The 21588-nt window shown below is 52.1% G+C and overlaps 6 protein-coding genes across 6 annotated transcripts; 1 reads left to right on the top strand and 5 right to left on the bottom strand.

The window, feature by feature from the left end:
* Positions 1–395: 395 nt before the first annotated feature.
* On the bottom strand, positions 396–2817 carry NEUTE1DRAFT_130168 (uncharacterized protein; the record flags this gene model as incomplete). Its single annotated transcript, XM_009853432.1, has 3 exons — positions 396–2314; positions 2462–2533; positions 2748–2817. 3 exons carry the CDS (start codon positions 2815–2817, stop codon positions 396–398), a joined length of 2061 nt encoding a protein of 686 aa, XP_009851734.1.
* A 1053-nt stretch (positions 2818–3870) lies between these two features.
* Positions 3871–5032, top strand: NEUTE1DRAFT_130169 (uncharacterized protein; the record flags this gene model as incomplete). The annotated part of the gene is made up of 3 exons (XM_009853433.1): positions 3871–4075; positions 4177–4637; positions 4757–5032. The coding sequence occupies 3 exons, from the start codon at positions 3944–3946 to the stop codon at positions 4878–4880; spliced, it is 717 nt and encodes a 238-aa protein (XP_009851735.1).
* Positions 5033–5733: 701 nt separating this feature from the next.
* NEUTE1DRAFT_146872 (uncharacterized protein) lies at positions 5734–8118 on the bottom strand (the record flags this gene model as incomplete). Its single annotated transcript, XM_009853434.1, has 1 exon — positions 5734–8118. One exon carries the CDS (start codon positions 8116–8118, stop codon positions 5734–5736), a length of 2385 nt encoding a protein of 794 aa, XP_009851736.1.
* A 1234-nt stretch (positions 8119–9352) lies between these two features.
* On the bottom strand, positions 9353–14015 carry NEUTE1DRAFT_122725 (uncharacterized protein; the record flags this gene model as incomplete). Its single annotated transcript, XM_009853435.1, has 4 exons — positions 9353–9828; positions 9931–10453; positions 10806–12080; positions 12339–14015. The coding sequence occupies 4 exons, from the start codon at positions 14013–14015 to the stop codon at positions 9353–9355; spliced, it is 3951 nt and encodes a 1316-aa protein (XP_009851737.1).
* A 1203-nt stretch (positions 14016–15218) lies between these two features.
* NEUTE1DRAFT_117210 (uncharacterized protein) lies at positions 15219–15902 on the bottom strand (the record flags this gene model as incomplete). Its single annotated transcript, XM_009853436.1, has 1 exon — positions 15219–15902. The coding sequence occupies one exon, from the start codon at positions 15750–15752 to the stop codon at positions 15474–15476; it is 279 nt and encodes a 92-aa protein (XP_009851738.1).
* Positions 15903–16166: 264 nt separating this feature from the next.
* On the bottom strand, positions 16167–18375 carry NEUTE1DRAFT_83087 (uncharacterized protein; the record flags this gene model as incomplete). The annotated part of the gene is made up of 4 exons (XM_009853437.1): positions 16167–16473; positions 16532–16703; positions 16758–18175; positions 18255–18375. 4 exons carry the CDS (start codon positions 18301–18303, stop codon positions 16376–16378), a joined length of 1737 nt encoding a protein of 578 aa, XP_009851739.1.
* Between the last annotated feature and the right edge of the window lie 3213 nt (positions 18376–21588).

Below are 21588 nucleotides of genomic sequence, written 5' to 3' on the forward strand. Positions count from 1 at the left end.
CATCTGCTTCTCTTCTTTTTTTTGTTGGTTTTCTGGGGTTGGTTGTTATGGTGATGTCGGCAGTTAGGAGCATATCTGGTTCTGGGTACCGTTGTGGTATGCCACGATAATTCGGGTTGACATTTCTTTGCGATGTGATTATCGTTAAGGGGTATAAATTCATTGTCGCCATTAACTTATGTAACGTTCAGACACTCGCTTTCCAGTATGTTGACTGCCCTATATCGGTGACTTCATAAATGTCTTTTCCGCTATGTCTTGTAATGTCTATTCAGAGATCCAATAGGTCACATGTGCGTCCATGTAATTGTTGTTGCTGTCATGTTCCTTTGTTGCCCTCAGCCTACCGACTCTGTGCTCTGCCCAAGTTCACCTGGGATCCGGCAGCCCTCTGACTAGATGATCGTGACCACTTCTTCCTTGGCTTGCGCAAGTACCCCAAATCGTTCCTTCCATGGTGTACGATCATTCTTCGGGCGGCGGGGAGGTCCTGTCAGCTGAAGCCTCCCAAACCGGTGATAAACGTCTTGGCCCACTTCTTCCTCCGATTGCCCTTTGACCTTCTTTAGCAAGAGAAATACTGGACTTCCCCCTTTCCTTACTACCCCAAGCAAAAAGCAGTAAACAACAGGTGGATCACCACCAGCGTCCATCTCATCCAAAAGCCCCAAGAGATCCTGACATCCGTCGTCAACAAACAGGTGCTGCACAAAATTCTCAACCAGCACCCCGAACTCCAAGCTAAGAATCTGCCATGGGAGTCGTAGCCCGTCTTGCCGACAGGTTTTTAATCGCGGATGTGTCACTCTGGCCGGCAAAAGCTGCCCGCGCAGTACTAGCCTCCCTGTGATCAGCTCACCCATCTCATCAGATCCGGCTGCAGCAGTACTGGAAACATCTAATACTTCACACAAGGGTGTAAAGAAGTCCTTCGTGCCATGTTCCTGCCCCAGGAACTTGACAGGTGCGTTGACGGAGCCCCAAGACCACGTTGGCGCCCGCCATCCAAGCGCCCTGTCTGTCCATGCCTTGATTCTCTTCACCTCATCTTCATCGTCAGTAGCGATATTCTCAAATCCGACCTTCCAGCACAAATCTCGCACCAGGCTGTCTTTCCACAAACCAGCATAGTATCCTGTCCCGTATGCCTTGTCCGCATTGCCATGTAGTGCTGCACGTGCAACGCTCATCTCCCTCGCCAATCCAGATATGGCAGGAAATAAATCTTTCGCATACGTCAAATCCCGTCTCGTGAAGTCATGAACCATATTATGCCACGCATACATGAGTTCATCGCGGGTCATTATCCTCCAAACCACCGGGCCATAGTATGCTTTCGCTATCGTTTTACGCATGGAACTATGTTGCTGAAAATTATCCGTATGCGATTGCTGTGGGGTTGTCTCATTCACCCCGCCCCCCTTAGACCCTAAGACACTCTCCTGGTCCAGGGATGAGTTGCTATGGTCGGTACATTGACAGGCCGAATCCTCTAGGCACTCAAAGTAGAGCTCGTGGGGTCCAAAGTGCAGGACACGAGAAGAAAGAAAGCGTTCTTGGAAAATCCAGCCACGCTTATTGGTCGGAAGCATTGGAATTCGACCGGCGTAGCTTGAAGTCCCTCGGTTGACATGATCATATGTACGGCGGACGTAAAATGTCTCTGTAGTATTCGTTGTCATCGGGAAGTTTGCCTGATCGGCTATATTGGAGTCACAGATTTCGTTTGTTTTGGTGTTAACTGTCAAGGCGAATGTTTGGTAGTCGGAAGGGAGGGAGACATGCATGCCTCCATAGGCGTCGGCGGAAGAAGTGGCGGACAGGACAAGATACGACCTTTGATAGATGGATGCCATCTTTCCCGCCTCCTCTCGCCAATCGAGAACGGAATCCTGGATAATGCACAAGCTATCGATCCAGATATAGTGGACTCCGAGTTGGCGGGTGTATTCGATAGCATCGTGCATAGTCGGGGGGAGATCGTCAGGGTTGATGCATCTTTTGTGGGACTCGAGATTATCGAATAGAGTACGGAGAAAAGGACGGCGACCCCAGCAGTAGCTTAAGCAGATGTAGAAATCTCTTTCGCCCTGGGATTCGTACAATCGGAGGGCAGGTTCTGCCGTTGTACCGACAAAGACAACTCGCTTAGGTAGAATGGCGGCGCTTAAGTATGAGTTACAGTGCTGATGACTGTCCCTGCAGTGGTTGATTTGCTGAATCGCCCATGAGAGACTTTCGTCTGAAGAAGTGGTCTTTGGGATCTGTTTTCCAATGTCCAGGAAGGGCAAGGTTCGGATCACCCAAGACGTTCCTATCAAAAGTGTCAGCTTTTACACTTCAACCAACAACGAGAGGCTTGAGACTGGTGATTTACTTTTTGAGCAGAAAAATGACAGTCTGAGGAGGGATGGGCCCAGCGGTATCTCCACAGTCATTCCTTTGCCCACAGCCAGCTTACCCAAAATGACAGCCAAATGATCAAGGTCGTTGGGTACAGGCATGGATGTATTGGAAAGGTATGTTCTTATACCTGTGGAGAATATAGAACAAGTCAGGCATGTGCTTGCGTTGGCCTCCATGGCAATGAGTGAGCTCCTGAACACGCTGAGGCCAACGCTGGAGGTCGGTGGATGACCACACCATTTGCAAGGTGGCAACTCCTCCATCTCGAGGAATCCGAGCTTGATGAGACTGTGACAGAGCTAATGGACAGCGCGTCCCGTGAGATAGAACAACAGTGATACATCGATGTTCCTCGTTCTGCTGAAATGTGTGCAGCGCACCAGTGACGATGGCGGGGTAAAGCTTCGCCATTTTGATTGTAACGCTGTCAAGCATTAGACTAAAAGGGGTCCAGCCTGGTCCACCAGCTCCCGGGAAACGCAACAGTTCATATAACTCTCGGCGAGCAAGGCCGACATGCTCGAGCATCGGAAAGACGAGAACATCCGATGGGAGCCCTTCAACCGGGCCATCGGTGGGCAGGGATGGGCTTCATGTCGGATCCAAGGGCATCGGGTACACGTGGTGAATCGGAGGGGTTACATTGTCACCGAAAGGAGAGGAAAATGCTGTAATTTCCATGATAACGGCCCGTTGAAGGACAACCAAGGACAGCGAAGGAAGACCTCGACTCCCGGGTTTGGGAAACATGGAAATCGGTAAAATTGTGTCCGACAAATTGCCACGAAAGAATACTACCTGTAGGCCATCTCGAGGGACCAGAGAGAAAATCCTCGCGGCCGGCATCACCGAACTGTGACAGGCAGAAATGATAAGGTAGAGGTGAGGACAAAAGAGCCATCGTGATCAACGAATTGATCCTGATTCGTTGTTGTTGAATGGGGATGGATTGGATGCGTGCCACCTCAGTACCTTAACAGGACCCCACTGAGATTGCGGCTTGTCCTGTTAGCAACACACTGGAGCTTGGGAAGCCTGAAAGGCAACTCCGAGCCTTCGACCATCTCTTTTACTTGCAACTCTGCGATTTCCGTGTCTACTCCCCCAAATACTACAATGAGATGATACTTGATTACAATGAATTAAAGACGAATGCCTCGGTACGCGTAATGCATCGATCAGCGTAGGGCTGAGCCAAGCTGCGCCACAACCCCATGATGCAACAAACAGGCTGTGGAGACGCTGCGTGAATTGCCCACATGAAACCCCACAACCGGACGGCTCGGGGATCCACCAGGGGCAGTTTGACCCAGGGGCATGGCGGGGACAAGGTCCCCTATTCGTCATCGGAGTCCTCCCATGTGGCAGAACGTCCACTGAGCCCGGCCACTGTAACAATCACTAAAGAGCAGCCCAACCCCACGATCAATTGCTCCCTCGACATCATCTTCTTTCCCACCTTCTTTCCACTTTCCCATCGTATCGAATACTACCTACCTAGCTCATCTTATCTGAGCGGCATATCTACACAGACAACATGTCGGCACAAGACTACTACAACCAAGGCCAGCAAGGCGGAAACGGTGGCTACGGCCAGCAGCCTCCCCAGAACAACCCCTACGGCTACAGCCATGGCCAACCCACTCCCCAGTACCAGAGCCAGCAACAGGTTTGTTTCTCCCGTCCTCTCCTACGCCGTTCATAATATCCCGGTCCGTACTTCAATCATCACAAGTCCATCCAGCTAACATCCTGTTCTCTTCTCTCCAGGGCGGCTATCCCCCCTACGGCGGCCAGCAAGACGCCCCCTACCCCCCTCACAACTCCTACTCCTCCCCTCCTCCTCAAGGTGGCTACCACCAAGCACCTCCTCAGTATCACGGGCAATCGCAAGACTACAGCCACCAGTCCTACGGAAACGCTCCCCCGCCTCACAATCCCCAAGCGCCCTACGGCCAGCCACAGTATGGTCAGGATGGCCAGAGACAATACCATGACCAGAGCCAGCAGAGCTACGGCCATCAGCAGGGATACCCACCACAGCATCAGCAGTACCCAGGCCAGGGCGGCCCAGGAGGTCCCGTAGGCCCTGATGGTGAGCGTGGTCTCGGCGCTACGCTGGCTGGTGGTGGAATGGGCGCCATGTTGGCGCATGCTGGTGGAGCAGGCACCCTGGGTGGTGTGGTGAGCGCGGTTGGAGGCGCGATTGCGGCGAATCTGTTGGAGGATAAGTAAGTTTGCCCCTTGTTTCTTTGTTGCCAGCCTGTGTCGTTCTGCGGTTGGTGGGATTGGACCTGGGCGTGATTCTTGGCCTGACAAAGGATGATGTGCTGACTAACAACTGTCACAGGCTCCAGAAGAAGAAGAAGGACAAGAAGGACAAGAAGGATAAGCATCACAAGAAGGACAAGCACCACAAGAAGGACAAGCACCGCGGCGGCGGCAGCAGCTCCGACTCGAGTGATTCGGACTAAGGCTGGGGATTGACTTGATAGCGATAAACGAGAGGTAATGATACCCGTTTTGCGGACGGAGTAGTGGATACTGCGATGACATTTCCAGCGTAATACAGCAACTTGTTTCATACTCGTTCTCCAAATCTTCAAATAATGAACACCCGTCACGGAGCAATCGTTTCGCAATCATGACTGAAAATCGAAAATCCTCCCAGTTAAGTTGGCCAGTTGAGCTGTCCAGCTGTTCCGACCATTCTTCATGCCATAATGGGACTAGGCATTCGGCGGTGTACCAAAGCCCAAAGCGCCATTACACGTGTACGCTGACACCTTTCTTGGTTTCGTGTCCAGCTTCGTTGGTCCTCATTGCTCACTTTTTTCGAACCAAATCTAGCATTCCTTACACTACCAAAGCATAGGAGGACATCTGTCATATAAACACAACCATATTCCCGCCTCACACCTCTCCTGTAGCGACCGCCAGACTATCGCTACTATGAGAACCAAACAAGCTCTGGTCAACAGCTTCCTTCTGGGCGTTGCAGATGAATCACTTCACTTGAATCTTGGCAATAGTGTGCATTACTGTGAACATCATCAAGACCATCAAGACCATCAAGGGCGGCGGATGGGTTAAACGCTCAAGAGAAACCCTAAAGTTCGAATGACCGGCCAAGGACGATGTAAGTGTTGGTGCTATCACCAGCTACAGAGGTGTACAGGCGTAGTGTACTAACGAGAATTTCAGGGATGTCTCCCGTCAACGCATCTCAACTCACACCACAACCCCCCTCGCAATTCCGCGCTGCTATACCCAACTTGAACATTTCGTCAGTTCTCCCGAGCTTGTCCCCGCGCCCATGAATATCTATCATCCAATTTGCAGGTGCCACGAACGACTGCTAAGCTGGTAGGCCATCATAGCAGACGTGGCAGTCGTTTCCTCATACCAGTCCGAACCAAGCTCCGCCATCTCCTTGACCAACGTAGCATGAACATCGGCAGCCAGCTTCTCTACGAGCACCAACCGAACATCATTTAAACCAGACTTGGACCCCCAAATAAACACCTGGCTCCGTTCTCGAGTATCGTTGTCGTTCGTCGACATGGACTTCCCCTTCCCATCTCGAGGCCACTTAACCATAGCAACTGGGACGTTCCTCGATCGATCCTCAACTTTCGGTTTGGTGGTGGTGTACTGTCTCTTATACACCACCTCCAGGTCTTGATCTGTTACGCTACCCAAGGAGAAAAACTGCTGATGGGCGGGCACCTCAAATCGCATTTGATACAATTCGCCTTTCAGAGGCGCCTCACTGAAGAATCCCAGCATGGTTTCCTCGGCAACTATGTCATGCCGCAACAACACTTTCAGATTCGGATCCCCGCCGCTGGGTTCAACAACCGAAACTTTGAGATCCGGGAATTGCGCAGCAGCAATGACCGACGACCGAAGAAAGAATCCATACCTGGGAACGGCAGCAGAACGATAATGATGGACTGTGGTGGGATCGGTAAACATGAAGCGGTTGATAGACTTTTTTAAGGCTCTCCGCACGACATCGTCATCCTCCACGGGAGACCCTTCCAGGCCGCCCTGATACATATAACCCACACTCAGCGCACCGTCCACTAGCGCGTCGATCCAGTTGCCGTCAACGAAAAAGAAACGGAGGCTCTCGCGGGGTAGCATGCTCTGGCCGGGTAAGAGGTAGCGCGACGGGACGTTGACGAGGTGGTACAGATCTAAAACGAAGCGGAGGACGATACTCCAGTCCGACGAGCTGGGATCGGTGAGGTCGTCGTAGGTCGTCTTCCAGCCTCCCCGTTCACTAGTTCCTGGGTGCAAGATCTCATGGCGGACGCGCGTGAGAGAAACGGTGAATGCGCGATTGGCTAAAGCTAGCGAGCGACCTAGTGACCAGGCGGAGGAGTAGGTGATGTCCATCATGTCCAGTTTCTCATCAAAGATTTTGAGGTCGGCGCCAGAGTTGGAGAGAAAATCCCGTTCTAGGGGGGCAATGAAGTTGGGTGTTAGCGGGCCGCGGATGAGGGCGGCGGTGGGTTCCCCTGTTGGCGTCATGGAGCGCACGATGGTGTAGCCTTCTTCAAACCGGTTGAGCATGCGCTTCGCTGCGTCATCTAGGTGTTCCGAATGGGGCGGGATGATGGGCTTGAGCATGCTCGCTGTGCGGGCTAGGTTCTCAAAGGTCTGCTTTACACTGAGAGAATTCGGCGGAAGGCAGGTGTATGACCAGCTGTAGAGGGAGACGAGCCCAACGCGAGCAGGTTGCTCGGGCGATGATGAGCCTGGTACAACTTCTGGGAGGGGTACGGGGTTTAGCGATTCGACGTTTTCGAGGGAGACGAGATGGACGATCATTTGGGAAGCTTCGTCACCGTCGAGAGGCCCGATGCGATTAGCGATTACGACACTGAACTCCCGAGGGGTATCGACCTTGTCTGAGTCGGTTCCCCTTGTGTTCATCCGGACGACGTGGGCTAGGAACCGGTGTCGCGAAATATCTGGTGTGCCTGGCTGCGGTTCCCCGTTGTCATCGTAGGCTGCGAACAAGCGAGTAAATAAGGATGCCTTGGGAAAGATCAGATTCGTATCAGGTGTGGTTGCCTGGTCGAGGTCGATTTGGTCGTCAAATGGGACACTGGCTGTTCCCTCCTTCAGCTTGACGAGGTCACCCAACGGAACGCGGACAGCCATGGACTCCGACTGCTTTGGCGGAGGAGCATTGAGGCTGGTATGCGCAAAGATTCCCGCCTTCTCGACGTCGTCCAGATGCAGCTCGTCCGGGGAGAAGATCAAGAGCGCCATCCATGGCACGGCGTGTTTGGAATAGTCGTCGGTACGATGACCCTCGGCTTGACGACTGCCGATGCGCTCCCATGGCAAAGTGCTGTTGTTGAGGACAATGTGCGGAAGCGTGTCGTGCGTCGCTTCGTGGCCCTGTTCTGGGTATATGGAGTAGACTGAGTCGGCGGGGAGGTGGAATTTTGGGGCGAGAACTTTTAATTGTTGTTTCCCTGGGGGTGTGGATGGGTCGCAAGTTGTCGAGTCCGTTTCCTTGCGATTATCATCCTCGGACTTGTCTTCCGAAATGGTCTGCTGAACCTGGATGGTGTATGTGCCTCCTACCAAGCCTGGCTGTTCAAAGGTGATGATGTTCTTGGATCCGGGATCCGCAATATAATTCTCTTCTTCTGGTTCTGGCTTTTCAGATCGATGGGTTGGAGGTGCCATTTTTTCCTATGCGATGTGTTCGAGGACACAAGGAACGAGAGGAAGCTATCGTTGACTATATCAGAGTGGATGGGAAGAAGCTGCCTCAGATTCCCTGCGAGCACTTGTGTCTTTGAGGGGAACTGTAACGCCCTCTTGACCTCCACCAATCGGGCATTGCGAGCTGCTATCCACCATCAGCGCATGTCAAGGTTCTAGATTCATCATGGCCATGGGGCTGAGAAACTAGCGTATGCATGGCCATATCATTGTGGTCACGCTTCAGCTCCGTGTATTCTCTCCGATTGCCTGATACGGAATGATCAATTCAGAAGGAATGTGCCCCAGTACCAGGTATGGCCCGGTATTTTCAGTCCTATCAGCCCTGGTCTCACCGAGCCCCCCCGATTCGCCCGATCACAACCTGACTTCCGCCGGTCCAGACAACAACATTTGACCCAGTACCAACCGACCGATTACTCTTTCCACGTTGTTTCTCTTGAAACATATGTACGCATTAGCAGAAAGAACAATCATTAAACCGAAAGCTGCCGAGGACAGACGTACATCACAAAGAGAAACACCACATCAATATCACCACTGCCCATTTTACAAAACCCCCAAAGCCTGAATGTCAAACTTCATCCCGGTCTCCCATAGGAAATATAGTGACACCTGCAATGTGTCATGTCCGAGTTTTTATTGCTTTTAGGATTCCTGGAAGAATCGAAGACGAATGGCGGGGGTTGGTGACGGGCTCGGGTTGTTTTGCAGTGTTACGACAATGGGGAATGAAGAAGAAAGGGAAAGAGCAAAGGGAATCACGTACATTCTACTAGCAGCTTTCTTCCAAGTAAGTACCTGAAGCAGGAACCGCCAGTTCGACCCGACGACATGTGTTACTCTTCTTTCTTCACCCACCAGACTCAAACATCCCAACGGAAGCGAATGGAATAACCGACAGCAATCAGACCTCTTGACAAAATTACTCGCTGGTTATGGACATTGCTCTCATTCAGCAGCTGTTGGCAACCCAAACCAGAATCTTGCCTGTTGAGACAATCTAGAATTCTTCTTCATTTGAGTCCCTGGCTTTCTTCCAGTGTGCTGATCTGGATCTAACGTACAGACACAACAGCCATACATAGCTATGTTTCGGAGTTGGGACGCCCAATAACAACTATTCACAGTATAATCATCGCGCCGTCTGAATTCCGCCGACGGGAGACGGAAAAGCCGACTTCAGAAAACAATCCTAGGTAGAAACTTCCTCGCTCGTCTCCCCAACATCACTATGCCTAACATCATTATGATCGGTACTCGTGATGAGACGTTCCCACGCATCCAAAACCTCCAAAGTAAGGTCGCACTTTGTTTTGATCGCATCAAACGCATCCTGTCCCAACGGCAATCTGAACTTCATAGTCCCATACTTCGCGTTTCTGAAAGCATACGTTACATCCCCCTCCTCAATATATCGATAGAAGGTCTCATTACGGACGACGTCCATGATGATCTCGACAGCCTTTGCCGGGTCACCTCTCTGCTTAGAGTCCACATCGGCATAGGAGCGCAGGGTCATTTCCGACGCTTCCTTGTAATCGTCAATCTTGGACACGTTGGCGACCACGTGAGAAGGTGACAGCAAGTTGGTTCGGAACTGTCCTGGCTCGAAGAGAAGGGTGCGAATGCCGAATTGTTCCACCTCTTTTTGGAGTGCTTCCACCATTCCTGTTGTATCGTTCCTGTCAGCAAACTGTGGTTGGTCAAGTGATTGCCGGCTTGACTGATACCAGACGGAAGCAGAAGGGAAGAAGGAAAAAAAACACAAACCCTCAACAGCAAACTTGGACCCCGCATACGCTCCACAGAACTCATTTCCCTTCCATCCCGAAAGCGAACCCATAAACACCAGCGTCCCGCTCCGGCGCTCTCGCATGTGCGGAAGGACCGCGTTGGTGACCTTGAGCAGGCCGAACACGTTGGTCTCGAATTGCTTGACGAAGCCGTCGTAGCCCAGGTCTTCCCAACCGCCCAGCGCTACGTAGCCGGCATTGTTCACCAGCACGTCGATCCTCCCGTAAATCTTGATGGCCTCTGCAATGATCCCGTTCAGGGACTCCTGGGATGCGGTGACGTCGAGCTGGAGGACAGATACATTATCCTCAGTTTGGGAAACTTGGATATAATGTCTCATGTTGGGATTGGAGAGGTCGCGGGCGGTAGCGATGATGTAGTCGCCACGAGCTTTAATGTTGAGATAGAACTCGAGGCCAAAGCCGGAGGAGCAGCCGGTGACGAGCCAGACTAGCGAGTTGGCCGGAGCTTGCTTCTTGGTGGTGTTGTTGTGGGACATCTTGATGATGGGCGTTGAGAGGATGGTGGTGTTAATGTTGTGTTTGTTGTTGAACGGGAGAGCGATTGAGCGGCTTTAAACAAGGCCATCCCATCCAACCATGATGCCCCCTCTCCTTCCCTTTATACATCTTTTGTCTTATCCCAAGGTATTTCGTTTGTGGACTGTTCATCATCACACTTTCCTCGCTCATCTGCACTAATCGCCAACCCTTTCGGCGTTAAGCAGCACTTGCACAACCCCTGGCCATCGGGGTTAAGAGCTTCTCAGACACCGGCTCGTCAGGACTGGTAAACGCCTATCGCCTGAACACTGCTTCCTCATCTTGTCAAATCAAGGTGATTGTCCTCACCTCGGCATTCTCAAACACGTCAACCCTCGACTCCGACTCCAAGAACCCAACTCGCTGAAAGACGCCTTCCCTTCCTTCCACTTCCTTCAACGCCAAAAAGAACTGCGGCCCATCTACATCCCCTCCCGTTTCCTTGTCTAGCTTCCTTCCACCAAATAAGACCACCAACACTTTTTCCAAAAGCGCCACACTCTTCGGATCTTCTTGTCTCGGACAATCCGGTGCCATGGGTATTAACAGCACCCCTTCCTCGCCGTCACCATTACCCTCTTCGTTCCCCTGAATAGCGATCACCAGATTATTCCTCCCCGTCCACTCGTTACTGCTTCGTTTGGTCCCCATCGTCCATACTATTCCCCATCTATACGCTGCCGTCAACGTAATTTGCCCTCCCCTCAACTTTCCAAATTCGTTGTCTCCTTCAAACTCACACCAGGTTTTCGCCGGATCGGTGTCCACCTGCAGTCGGTCATCGAGCTCGAACTCGTACCCCGAGCGTGTAATGTGCTTATACCGTACCGAACACTTGCTCGCCGATGGGTTTCCTTTTCTCTTTCCGGGTTCTGCTTGTAGATTTTCCACCGGGTAGCATGACCGTGACATCCATGACCAAGTAGGGATGTTACTACCCGCTCGACATACTTTCTTATGGCGGTAGGGTTGCCACAGCAGCGCCCTCGGTAAATCGTGCAGCCAGAGACCAGCGAGGTATCGATCGTCAGGTGAGAGAAGGGACCGGATCCGTTTCGCGATGCCAGCCAGCGCAAAAGAGCGGTCGTGTTCTTTAGTCAGGCAGAGGAAAGAGTACTCTTCCACACAACGCAGGAAAAAGTCGTGCAGAAGCCGGCTACTACTATCCTTCATCTGTCCCGGCCGTGATGAGCCAGAAGTAAGGTTGGCAAACAACACCTTCCTCGGTATCGTCCCATGACTCAGCGATGATCCCGCCGTCTCAAAAGTCGACGACCTCGACAACGGCAACGGCGGACTCAACAGTCCCGAAGACTCCATATTATCCCTTCCACCTCTGTCGTTGTTGCCACTCCCCGTCCCCGTTCCCGGCGCCCGCCAACTAGCAGCAGCATTGTTGTTCAAATTCCGCACACTCAACACATGTCCCCTCTCAATCCCCCCACACTCACAAAAGCACCCGCTCCTACACTCCCACAACACCTCGCTACTCCCAAAATGCAACGTCCGTCTACTCAGCAACCGCTCCTGAAAAACCCATGCCCTGCCAAGTATCGGCTCCTTTAGCGTCCGAAAGTACTCCACCTCCCCAAATAACGTCTCATGACTTCTCTCGTGTCCTATCCTTGCGTAAACCGGTACCTGTATTCCTTCCCCTGGCCCTCGGCCCCCCCCTCCCCCTTCTTTTTCTCCCAGAGACAAAGACAAAGACAAAGGCAAACTCCCAATCTCAACCGTATCCATCGGCGCCCTTAACCCCAGTCCCGCCGCACTCCGTCCCGCAGCAGATAATCTAAGCTCGCGAAATCCCTGTCCGTGAAACCGCTGTCTAAACAACGAGACAGACGCATCCCGTTGCGCAGTGGCAGCTATGTTGAGTGTGGCGTGAGCATAGATGGAGGACATGTTTGCGCTTTCAGTAAGCCAGTCTGTCTCAGAGTCCTGCAAGATGCAGAGACTGTCGATCCAGAGGTATCGGCAGCCTAGTTCCCTGACTAAAAGGATGGCGTCGCGAAATAGGATGGGGAGAGAAGACCACGGAATTTGCGAGAGGTGGGAGTCGAGGGTCGTGGTGGTGGTTGTCAGGAGAGGGTGGGTGAGGCCCCAGCAGTGGGAGAGGGTCATGTATGTGGGCGGTTTGGGAGATGAGGAGGAGGGGTTGGTGGATGCAAATGAGGTGAAGGAGGGGGAAGTGGTGGTGGTGTCGATGAGCTTTACGCCGCCGCGGAGGTCGAGGAGGCGTTTGGGTAGTTGGTGTGGCTCGGGAGCACATTTGGGGTGTGAGGAGTCGCAGGCGGAAAGCCAGCGGGTGGCGAGGCGGACGACGCGGTTGAGGGTTATGGCGTAGGGGACGTGGTTGGCGAAGCCGATGGCTGGATGGGGGAGGGAGGTCCAGCGTTGGTTCCCTTCTTTAATTCCCTCCTTATGCCCCTTTTCATTGTCTTTCCTTCCCTCTCGTTCCCCTTGCCCTTCGTTTTTCCCGTTTTCCCGCCCCAATTCTTCTGATTTTCTCGATTTGTTCAACTCTTTAGTCGCCCTGCCATTTCCTACCTCATCCATAGAGATCCCTTCACCTCTCTCCTTTTCCGGATCTGGCTCTTTATCTTCCTCCCTCACCCCATTTCCCTCTTTTCCCTCTTTCCCCTCCTCTTCCGCTTTCTTCAAATCAACCAAATCCCAAGGATGATGATAAAACTCGATCCTACTTGTCGAATCCCGCACCGTCAAAGCATGAGGGAACGTCGCATCGGGGTAATCATCGTACAACAGCGCTTTGAAGAGTCTGAGCGTCCCTCCTCCCCCTCCTGTTTCCCCTCCTCCTGCTCCTGTCCCCTCATCACCATCACCAAAACCATCACGAGAAGTAACAGCAGGCTGCTGCGTAAGACATAATATCCGCCGGAAAGAGCGTGCGTCAGCCACCGGCGCTTTATATCTGTAATAAGAGCTTGGGTCGTCGTCCCAAAATGAAGTGATGGCTTTGTGGAGGAGGGGGCAGTAAGGGCATGCTGGGGTGTTGCCGTTGTCGTTGCTTTCGGAATTGGAATTGGAATTGGAATTGGAATTGGAATTGGAATTGGAATTGGAATTGGGGGTGGAAGTAGAAGTAGAAGTCTGGAGAAGGTCTTGGTATTCGATTAAGAGGTAGCGAGGCGGGAGGGCGGTAGAGACACTGGATGGGAAATGGTTATGAGACGGGGATACGGAAAGGGAGTAGGAGTTGAGGATGGGGGGGTGGGAATCGAAGGGGCGGAAGAGGGAGTAGTTGAGGTTGAGGCAGGTGGGGCAGATGGATTGCCGCTCGTCGATGGCTGATGAGTCTGAGTCTGATGCGGCTGTTGGTCGTGGTTGTTGAGCTGGAGCTGGAGATGGTGATGCCGAGGCTGATGGTGATGGTGATGGTGATGCTGATGATGGTGGTGACAAAGCGGGGTCACAAAAAGTTAAAGATTCTTGAATACTGAAAACCTCCAACTTTCGCGCCGCTTGCGTCAGGTCGTTGTCGTTGTTTCTGTCCATGATGTCTTTGACCCCCATAATCTCATGTGTGTTAAGGCGGCAGCTGATCAGATGGCGCCGTAACAGATTTTCCAGATAGCCTCATGTTGTTTTTCCATAATCACAAAGGAAGAAGTGAGATAAAGTCAGAAGAGTACCAGTGGAGGGAGGGAGGGATCCCGTAAGCGAAGCGTTACAGTGAGCGTGGAGACTAGGATTAGAAGGGGCTTGGCGTCGATGTTGTGCTTCTAGTGTAGCTGGGGCATGCAGAAAGGGTTTCATTCCGAGATCCGGGATTGGTCGCTTTGAGTTGGTGGTTACCTACAGTGTTTACAGGCGTGTGCGAGACATCAATCTCATCGTTTATGTAAAGGAAACTTGTGAGGAAGGAGTTGCTATTGATGATATCGTAGCGGAATCACGCAAATACATGGCGTACAATCCCAAGGGCAAGTATCCTATGCCACACCCAGCTTTATTCACCAACGTCAAACCGGACTAGTTAGGGACATCCATGAAAGTTGATTGAACGTAACCAACGATGCTTTAAGGCAAAGGCAAGGCAAGGCAAGGTAGAAAACGAAAGGTTCAAGACCAAAGCAGAGATTTAAAAACACAAAAAGGATATAAAAAAAAAAAAAAAAAAAAAAAAAAAAAAAGAAGAAAGAAAGAAAGGTTGGATCAGCCCGCCTACCATAGATCCGAAATCGAACCTCAAATGCTTGGGTCGGACGCAATACGTACGAACTACTATGATAACAAAAACCGTCGTCAATCGGTCGGCAGAGATAGCAAAGGAAGACACACACTCGTCCGTAAACCCATAACTACCTAAGTACCTACCTAACAACTTTCGAGTTGCGTGTTTTTACTAGGTACCTACCAAGCTTTCCATATCAAGGTATGTAGGTAGTCTAGTCACTATTCATTTCTGCACCATACCTACATGTTAACTTAAGAGATCGAGTAAGATACCTGGGTAAAGAAGTACCAAGGTAGGTAGCTTGGATAGTTGGAAACAACAACGAACCTTGCACCAGGTTGGATAAAACAAAGCTGCAAATTCGCTGGGATTTCTGTACCTACCTCTTCTTCGTAAACATCAACACTGACACATTTACCTAAAAAAAATCATCACTTTCTTTTCGTGGAATGGTCTGTGTCTGCTGCGGAGATGGAAAACATGATAATAACAGATATCACCAAACGGCATAAGCTGAACGAAAAAAAAACTTTTTGTTCTGCTACGTAACGCCTTGCGGGTTCCCTCTTTGATCCTCTAGTATACATATGTGCATGTCCTGTCAAACGGGCGGCGGTCCGTCATTTGTCCCTCCATCCACCCATCCATCCATTTGTCAATGACCACCACCACCACCCTTATTTTTTTGGTAAGCATCCACTCCGCTGATCCAAAGCCAAACTGGAGATCATCCATGATTTTGCTCCTCAGTGCAAAAGTGATAGAGGTTTTAGTTCTCATGTGAAACGTATGCAAATGAGGCACAAAAAAAGCTCGAAGAGAAGAAAGAGATAGAAGAAAAAACGACGACATGTGACATGTCGTTGATGGCTTGGGTTGTCTACCTCAGACCATGTGCATCCGGTGGGTAGATCCTCTCCATAAGCATGATTCTCATCATGATCACAAAGACATGGACGGCAGGGCTCATAGCAGTCATGCAAAAATCCCAATGAGATCTCCTTGTATCCAAGGACAACAAAAGTCTGCAGTCCGTTCTTTGCTCCGGGTCTCATATCAAGCAGCTTGGCGGCGAGTGTGGATGCAACAGTCAAGCCTATTGGTAGATCGCATCAAGAGGTTACCCAACCATTTGGACTGATGGTCTTGCAGTGAGCCAACCACTGCAGGACACATCTGCATTCGATCGCTTGGGATGGGGTTCTTCAGCAGGTAGCCAGCTTTGTGCATCAGACAGAGGTGCATGCTAGATCGCAGATATATGGAGCAACCCGGCCATGAAGAGAAAGGCCCATGATAAATATCATCGGTATGAACCGGGCCTAAGCGGTTGCCACGCGCTTATAAGAGAGCCATCAATGTCGTGAAATGTGCCTGGAAAAGTCGGCCACCCGAGATAAAGTCGTAATCGTACAATCATTGAACACAACTGGAGTTCGTCTTCTTCCAGTTATACGCTGAGATGCCGAAAAAAAAATGGTAAGCGCTCTCACTTGTCCATGCCCTATAGCATGAAATATGATGGTCGTCATGATCGAGACATCAACGTGCAGCATGGTCAACGAGACAAGCAGCAGCAAGCAGCAGTAGCGGCAATGTCAAAACGTGCCAAGAGAGACATGGGCGAGAATCATGGCATGGCATGCGCATCATAAGTCCGGCATCAACATGGCGAAGTTTACGACGTGCCAGGGGCCTGGCCGGCAGCACCTTGACCTTGAGCAGCGGCAAGCTGGGACTGCCACCACAAAGCAACATAGTTGTCATAACCACCGTCTGTTCAGAGTTAGTGCGTGTCCTGGGAATATCAAGGAAGCATGAGGGGGGCACATACACATGGCATAGGGATCACCTTGCGCACCGGCTCCAGCAGGAGCCGCGGCGTTACCTGCGGGCAAGCTTTGCTGGGGAACACTGTTGTTGTTAGAAGGCTGACCATAGTTGGGGTTATCATAATCGCGATGCTGGCCGCGACGAGGAGGGGCACCGCCCGAGCTCTTTTGCTTCTGTTGTCCGTGTTAGTAAGTCGTCGCAAGTGAACAAAGGGGGATTATACGTACAGCCGCGTCGACCTTGTCTTCGATGGCACGCTTAGCACGGTTAATAGCTTCGCGGGTGCCGACCAAGCCAATTTCACGCTCAGTCTCACCAGCACCAGACGACTGGGAAACGTTGATCTTGCAGCCCGTGGTGTTCTGCATCTCGCGGATTGTCTCACCGCCCTTGCCAATGATCATACCAACGGCCTCAGAAGGGACGAAGATGGAATCGTTCTGCTTGTCGTATCCACCACCGCCGCCACCACCCATGTTGTCGCCACGGGGAGGACGGTTGCCACCAGGGTTGCTAGCGTTGCGGCTATCGCTGTCGACAATTTCCAGAATCAACTCCTTAGCAGTCTTGGCTGCGGCGGGGGTACCAATAAGGTTCACTGGACGAAGACCGTTGACGCTCTTGTTCTCTCCGACGATGTTGATGTGGCAGCCGCTGCGCTCCTGCAAGTCGCGAATGGTCTCTCCACCGCGACCAATGATAAGACCGACAGTCCTGTCAGGGACCATAATCTGAAGACTGTCCTCACCCTCTTTGAGAGGAGGCGGGGCGGCAGAGCCACCACGGCCGGAGTCGCGGGGCGCAGGCCTGTCAGCCGGGGCGCTTCCCCTCATTCCACTGTCGCGAATGATGCGGTTGATCATCTCTTTGGCCTCCTCACGCTGCGCACGGGGACCGGTAATCTTGCACGGACGGTACTGTTCGGTGGGGCTCGACGGGGGCACGAACTGAACCCTGCAGCGACTCTCGCCTTCGACGCGACGAAGGTTCTCGCCCTGACGGCCGATGATGAGGCCAACCAGGCTAGATTCAATCTGAATGGTCTCGGTGTCTCCCTCCTTGCCCCTAAGCGGTGAGCGATCGCGACCACCACCATGGCCTCCACGGGGCGAAAAGCCTTGGCGTCCGCGGCCAGGAGAGAAGGAGCGTTCACGTCCATAGTCACGCGACTGACCACCGTGGTGGCCGTGATCGCCGCCTCTTCTCTCGTCGCGGTAAGGGTTGACGTTGTCGCGGTAGGATTCGCGGCCGCGGGGGCTCCTGGAGCGGGCGCGCTGGTAGGGGCGGTTGTCGGGAGCCCGGGAATCGTGGGGGCGCGAGTCGTGAGGAGGGTAGGGTCTAGAGGATTGTTCGTAGGGGACGAGACCGTTCTCAGCGGCCATAGCCCTGGCCTTGGCTACGGCATCCTGGATGTCAACGGTGCCAGAGTTCACGGGGCGCACCGCGCTCAGGTCGATGCCTCCGCTCGCGGCGGGCGGAGGGTAGTATCCGGGAGCCTGCTGGTATGGCGGCTGTTGAGGAGGGTAGGCGGGAGGTTGCTGGGGAGGATGGGCGTAGGCAGCCGGCGGCATAGGAGGCTGGGCCGGAGCTGGGAGGCCAGGTTGGCTCTGGGTAGGGGTCGAAGAAGCAGGACGCTGAGTGGCATCTGAGAATACGGTCAGAACACTGTGAATCGCGGGCGCGGCGAGAAAGCTATTCAAGGAACAGAGAGAGAGGAGACATACTTAGAAGCTGCAATATCGAATTGATATCGGGTTGCTGAGGGGCCGCCATTGTGGTTGCGATTTGGCTGTGACTTGCGGCGATGTGCTTGGTGATACTGGGTGGTGATGTTGGTGATAAGGCAGATCCAGACAAGCGGTGAAAATGCTGCTGGACGGGAAAAAACAAGCGCGCAACAAACAATATCAAGCGACCAGCGGAAAGGATTGTTGAATGGATGTTGGACTCTGAAGGATGAGGGCGGCGGGGAGAGAAGATGCGACGGGGAGAGAGAGCAGCCGCCTGACAAATTTGGACCGGATTTTCAAAAGGCGAAGTCGGTCGGAGTCTCTGGATTGGAGAGAGGATTGCGAAAAAATAATAGCGGGGCCTTTTTGTGAAAAACAGGTACCTCTGGTGGGTGTAAGCGGCAGGCGGAGAGACCGGCTTGGCAGACCGCCTAGGGCAGATGTGCTTAGCTGAGGATATGGCAGTTTTCAGGGTCGGACCAGGGGCCTTGTACCTGAAGGCTTCAGTGGACTGTTCAGTTGCAATGTTCCTCAAGACGGCCCGGCAGGCAGGCAGACAGTGTTGGCGGGCAATGACGATGACAAACTGGAATACCTCTACCGATTGACCCAAGGCGATCAAGAATCAAGAGACGACAACGGAACTGTTCAAGAGCGCACTAGGTTCAATCAACAGTTCGATACAACGATGCAGTGCAGTCAGAGCGATCACCGTACGTATCACGTCCGCAGGGCGGGATGGAAGAGAGTAGGTATGTTGTAGACGGGAGTAGAGGAAGAAGGCCTTTGACGAGCGTGGCCGGAGCTGAGCACGCAGCCCAACTTGAACCTGAAATGAAGTCTGACAGTCAAACAACTGAACGGTCACAGATCAGAGCAGAGCAGATCACCAGTGAGTGGCTCGAACAGAAGAGGTCGCGCGTTTTATCAGGTTGATTCAATAGGTAATTCCACACGACAGCAGTTATAGCTCGCGCGCGAACACGTTCGTTGAGGATGGCAGAGAAAAGGGAGGAATTTGATGGTTGTTGAGAAGATGAGTGATTTATGGTGACAAATTGGAAGTTGTTGGGTGGAAGTTGAAAGGGGTCGAAAGAGAGTTCACTGCAGTGAGTCGGCTGTTCTCTTCAACAAGTGGAAGTTCCCGTGTCGCTTGCAGAATGACAAAGCCAAGACCCTCTGAGCTTTGACCCTCTAATCTTGGTGCCTGCCCGCTACAGACGGGAAGACAAAGCAGCAATTGCCGGCCGGAAAACATCTCCACCTGGCGGCCAGGTGCATAGCTGTCTGTACCTGCATCAAACTGCAATGTACACCAAGGGAGCATGTCTCTTCACGTGATGCCCCCAACTCTCAACGTCATCATCTCTGGCACTTTCGACACTCGCGCACAATGGCTCCAATCTGACTTCAACAATCTGGAACTAGTTTTCTGGATTATCTGTTTCAATCTTCCCCAAACGTTGCTTATCTATCCATTCCCGTAGACCGACGCCGCTCCAGCCTGGGACAACTGCCAGTGAACGACATTGGATCCCTTGCCTCGGCCACGCAAAATGGAATACCCTTGGACACCTCGAGAATATGCTTGGCACAAACGGCCCTCCAGTAGCTCTCTGGGAGCAGCCTTCATTATTTTACTACTGAGGCCGACGATACACGGCTATGGAAGGCTACATGCTCCTACGCTTCCACGAACATCCTTTTGGCTTAAATCCTGATCAAACTCAGACGCCGATCCTACTGAACGAAAGATTCCTACACTCACGCGAGCCATGAAAACTCTTTCGGTTCTTTCTGCAAAAAGGTATTCACAAACCATCATCTCTCAAGACTCACCTCATTACCAGAACAGGAGAAGCCAGAGCACCCAAACGGCAGATGGGGAATTGCGACATCGCACAAGAGTCACCAAGTGGGAAACACTCATCTACATGTAACCCTATGCATCCGGATGCAAGATCAAGCAGACGACAAGGTTCCTTGTCTGTCTCACCCTGCTCACCTCTCGACCGTATCACAATCTACCTGTGTCAAGTTCCAGTCATCATCACGGCTGGCCACTGTGGAAAGGCCAGGGCATTTACATGAGACACCGTGAACAACATGGGGAAATTGGCCCTGACTGAAAGCTGGTCCTAGAAGCTTTCCAAATCAACCACGGCGACGAGACAACTACACAGCTCCAGGATCATCGCAGAATGGGCTTCGGCTTGATATATCAGGCGGCTGCTCTTCATAGCCAGTTACGCCACCACATTTGCATCTGTCAAAAAACTGCCGTGTTTGACAGCGGAAGCGGAGGAAACTGCCCATCTCTCGAATCCGACTCCTCGCTGACCACGCACAACCTCCCCCTTCAACAGTTATTGCGGCCGTTTCGTCGAACCACCGTATGCAGGTACCCACGTCAGGGCCCTTCATCCATGCCGACTTGACCATTGCCAAGCACAACGTCCCAGTGGACAATGACTTCATTGTTCGCTTTCACATCTTCCTGGGCGAGATCTGAGAGATCTGAGTGAGGGGCAAACGAACTTTATGTGGACAGAAAGGTACTGTGCATTGTCATGTTTCTTCCTGCCAAGACCCAAAATACACTGTCAGGTGCTCACGCAACTGACGAAGCGGACTGACGACCAAAATCGTCGTGGTCCGTATCTCGGTGTACCATCAGAGGGAAACGTTTCATGCCCGTGTTTGTGGCGACAAGACAACACTCGCGACTGACTGTCTGTTTATCTGGGGTTCCAACATGCCGAGACAGGCAATGAAAATAACAAGAGAAGCAGATATGACCTCTCGGTGATTTCTGTCAGGTTGCTGAGCTTCGTATTTGATTCGGTGCGACCACCCATACAAACCCAATTCTTTGATCCTTCAATATGGAAATCATTGATAAATCTGGGAATACAGCACTGTTCATCGCCTTCGAGGATCTACGAATCCCGGCTGCGGATGCCGCTTTCCTCGCAAACATCTAACCGAGCAAGGTCTCGAAAACACGGTGTTGCAGTGCTTTCTGACATCCGAGACAGAAGGATTTTGTGCCAGGCCACACTAAAGCTGTCCCTTCTCAGTTTTCCCTAGGATACCAGCATGTTTCTAAGCAAGACAGACTAACGCTTGCGGCTCAGCCTTCTTCTTCCTCTTCCAAACACTCAAGAACATAACAGCACCGGCATTACCTATCGTCGTGACTTGTGGCTTGAGCTCAGATATCTCCGTCCACCAAACGTCCGCCATGTTTCTAGCTCGAAATTGATCTGTAATTAGCACCCATTACTTATTCCTACCCTCGTCGTCGCCACCTCTCCCAGGAACACAC

This window comes from Neurospora tetrasperma, assembly GCF_000213175.1.
Source record: "Neurospora tetrasperma FGSC 2508 unplaced genomic scaffold NEUTE1scaffold_4, whole genome shotgun sequence".
Lineage (NCBI taxonomy): Eukaryota > Fungi > Ascomycota > Sordariomycetes > Sordariales > Sordariaceae > Neurospora > Neurospora tetrasperma.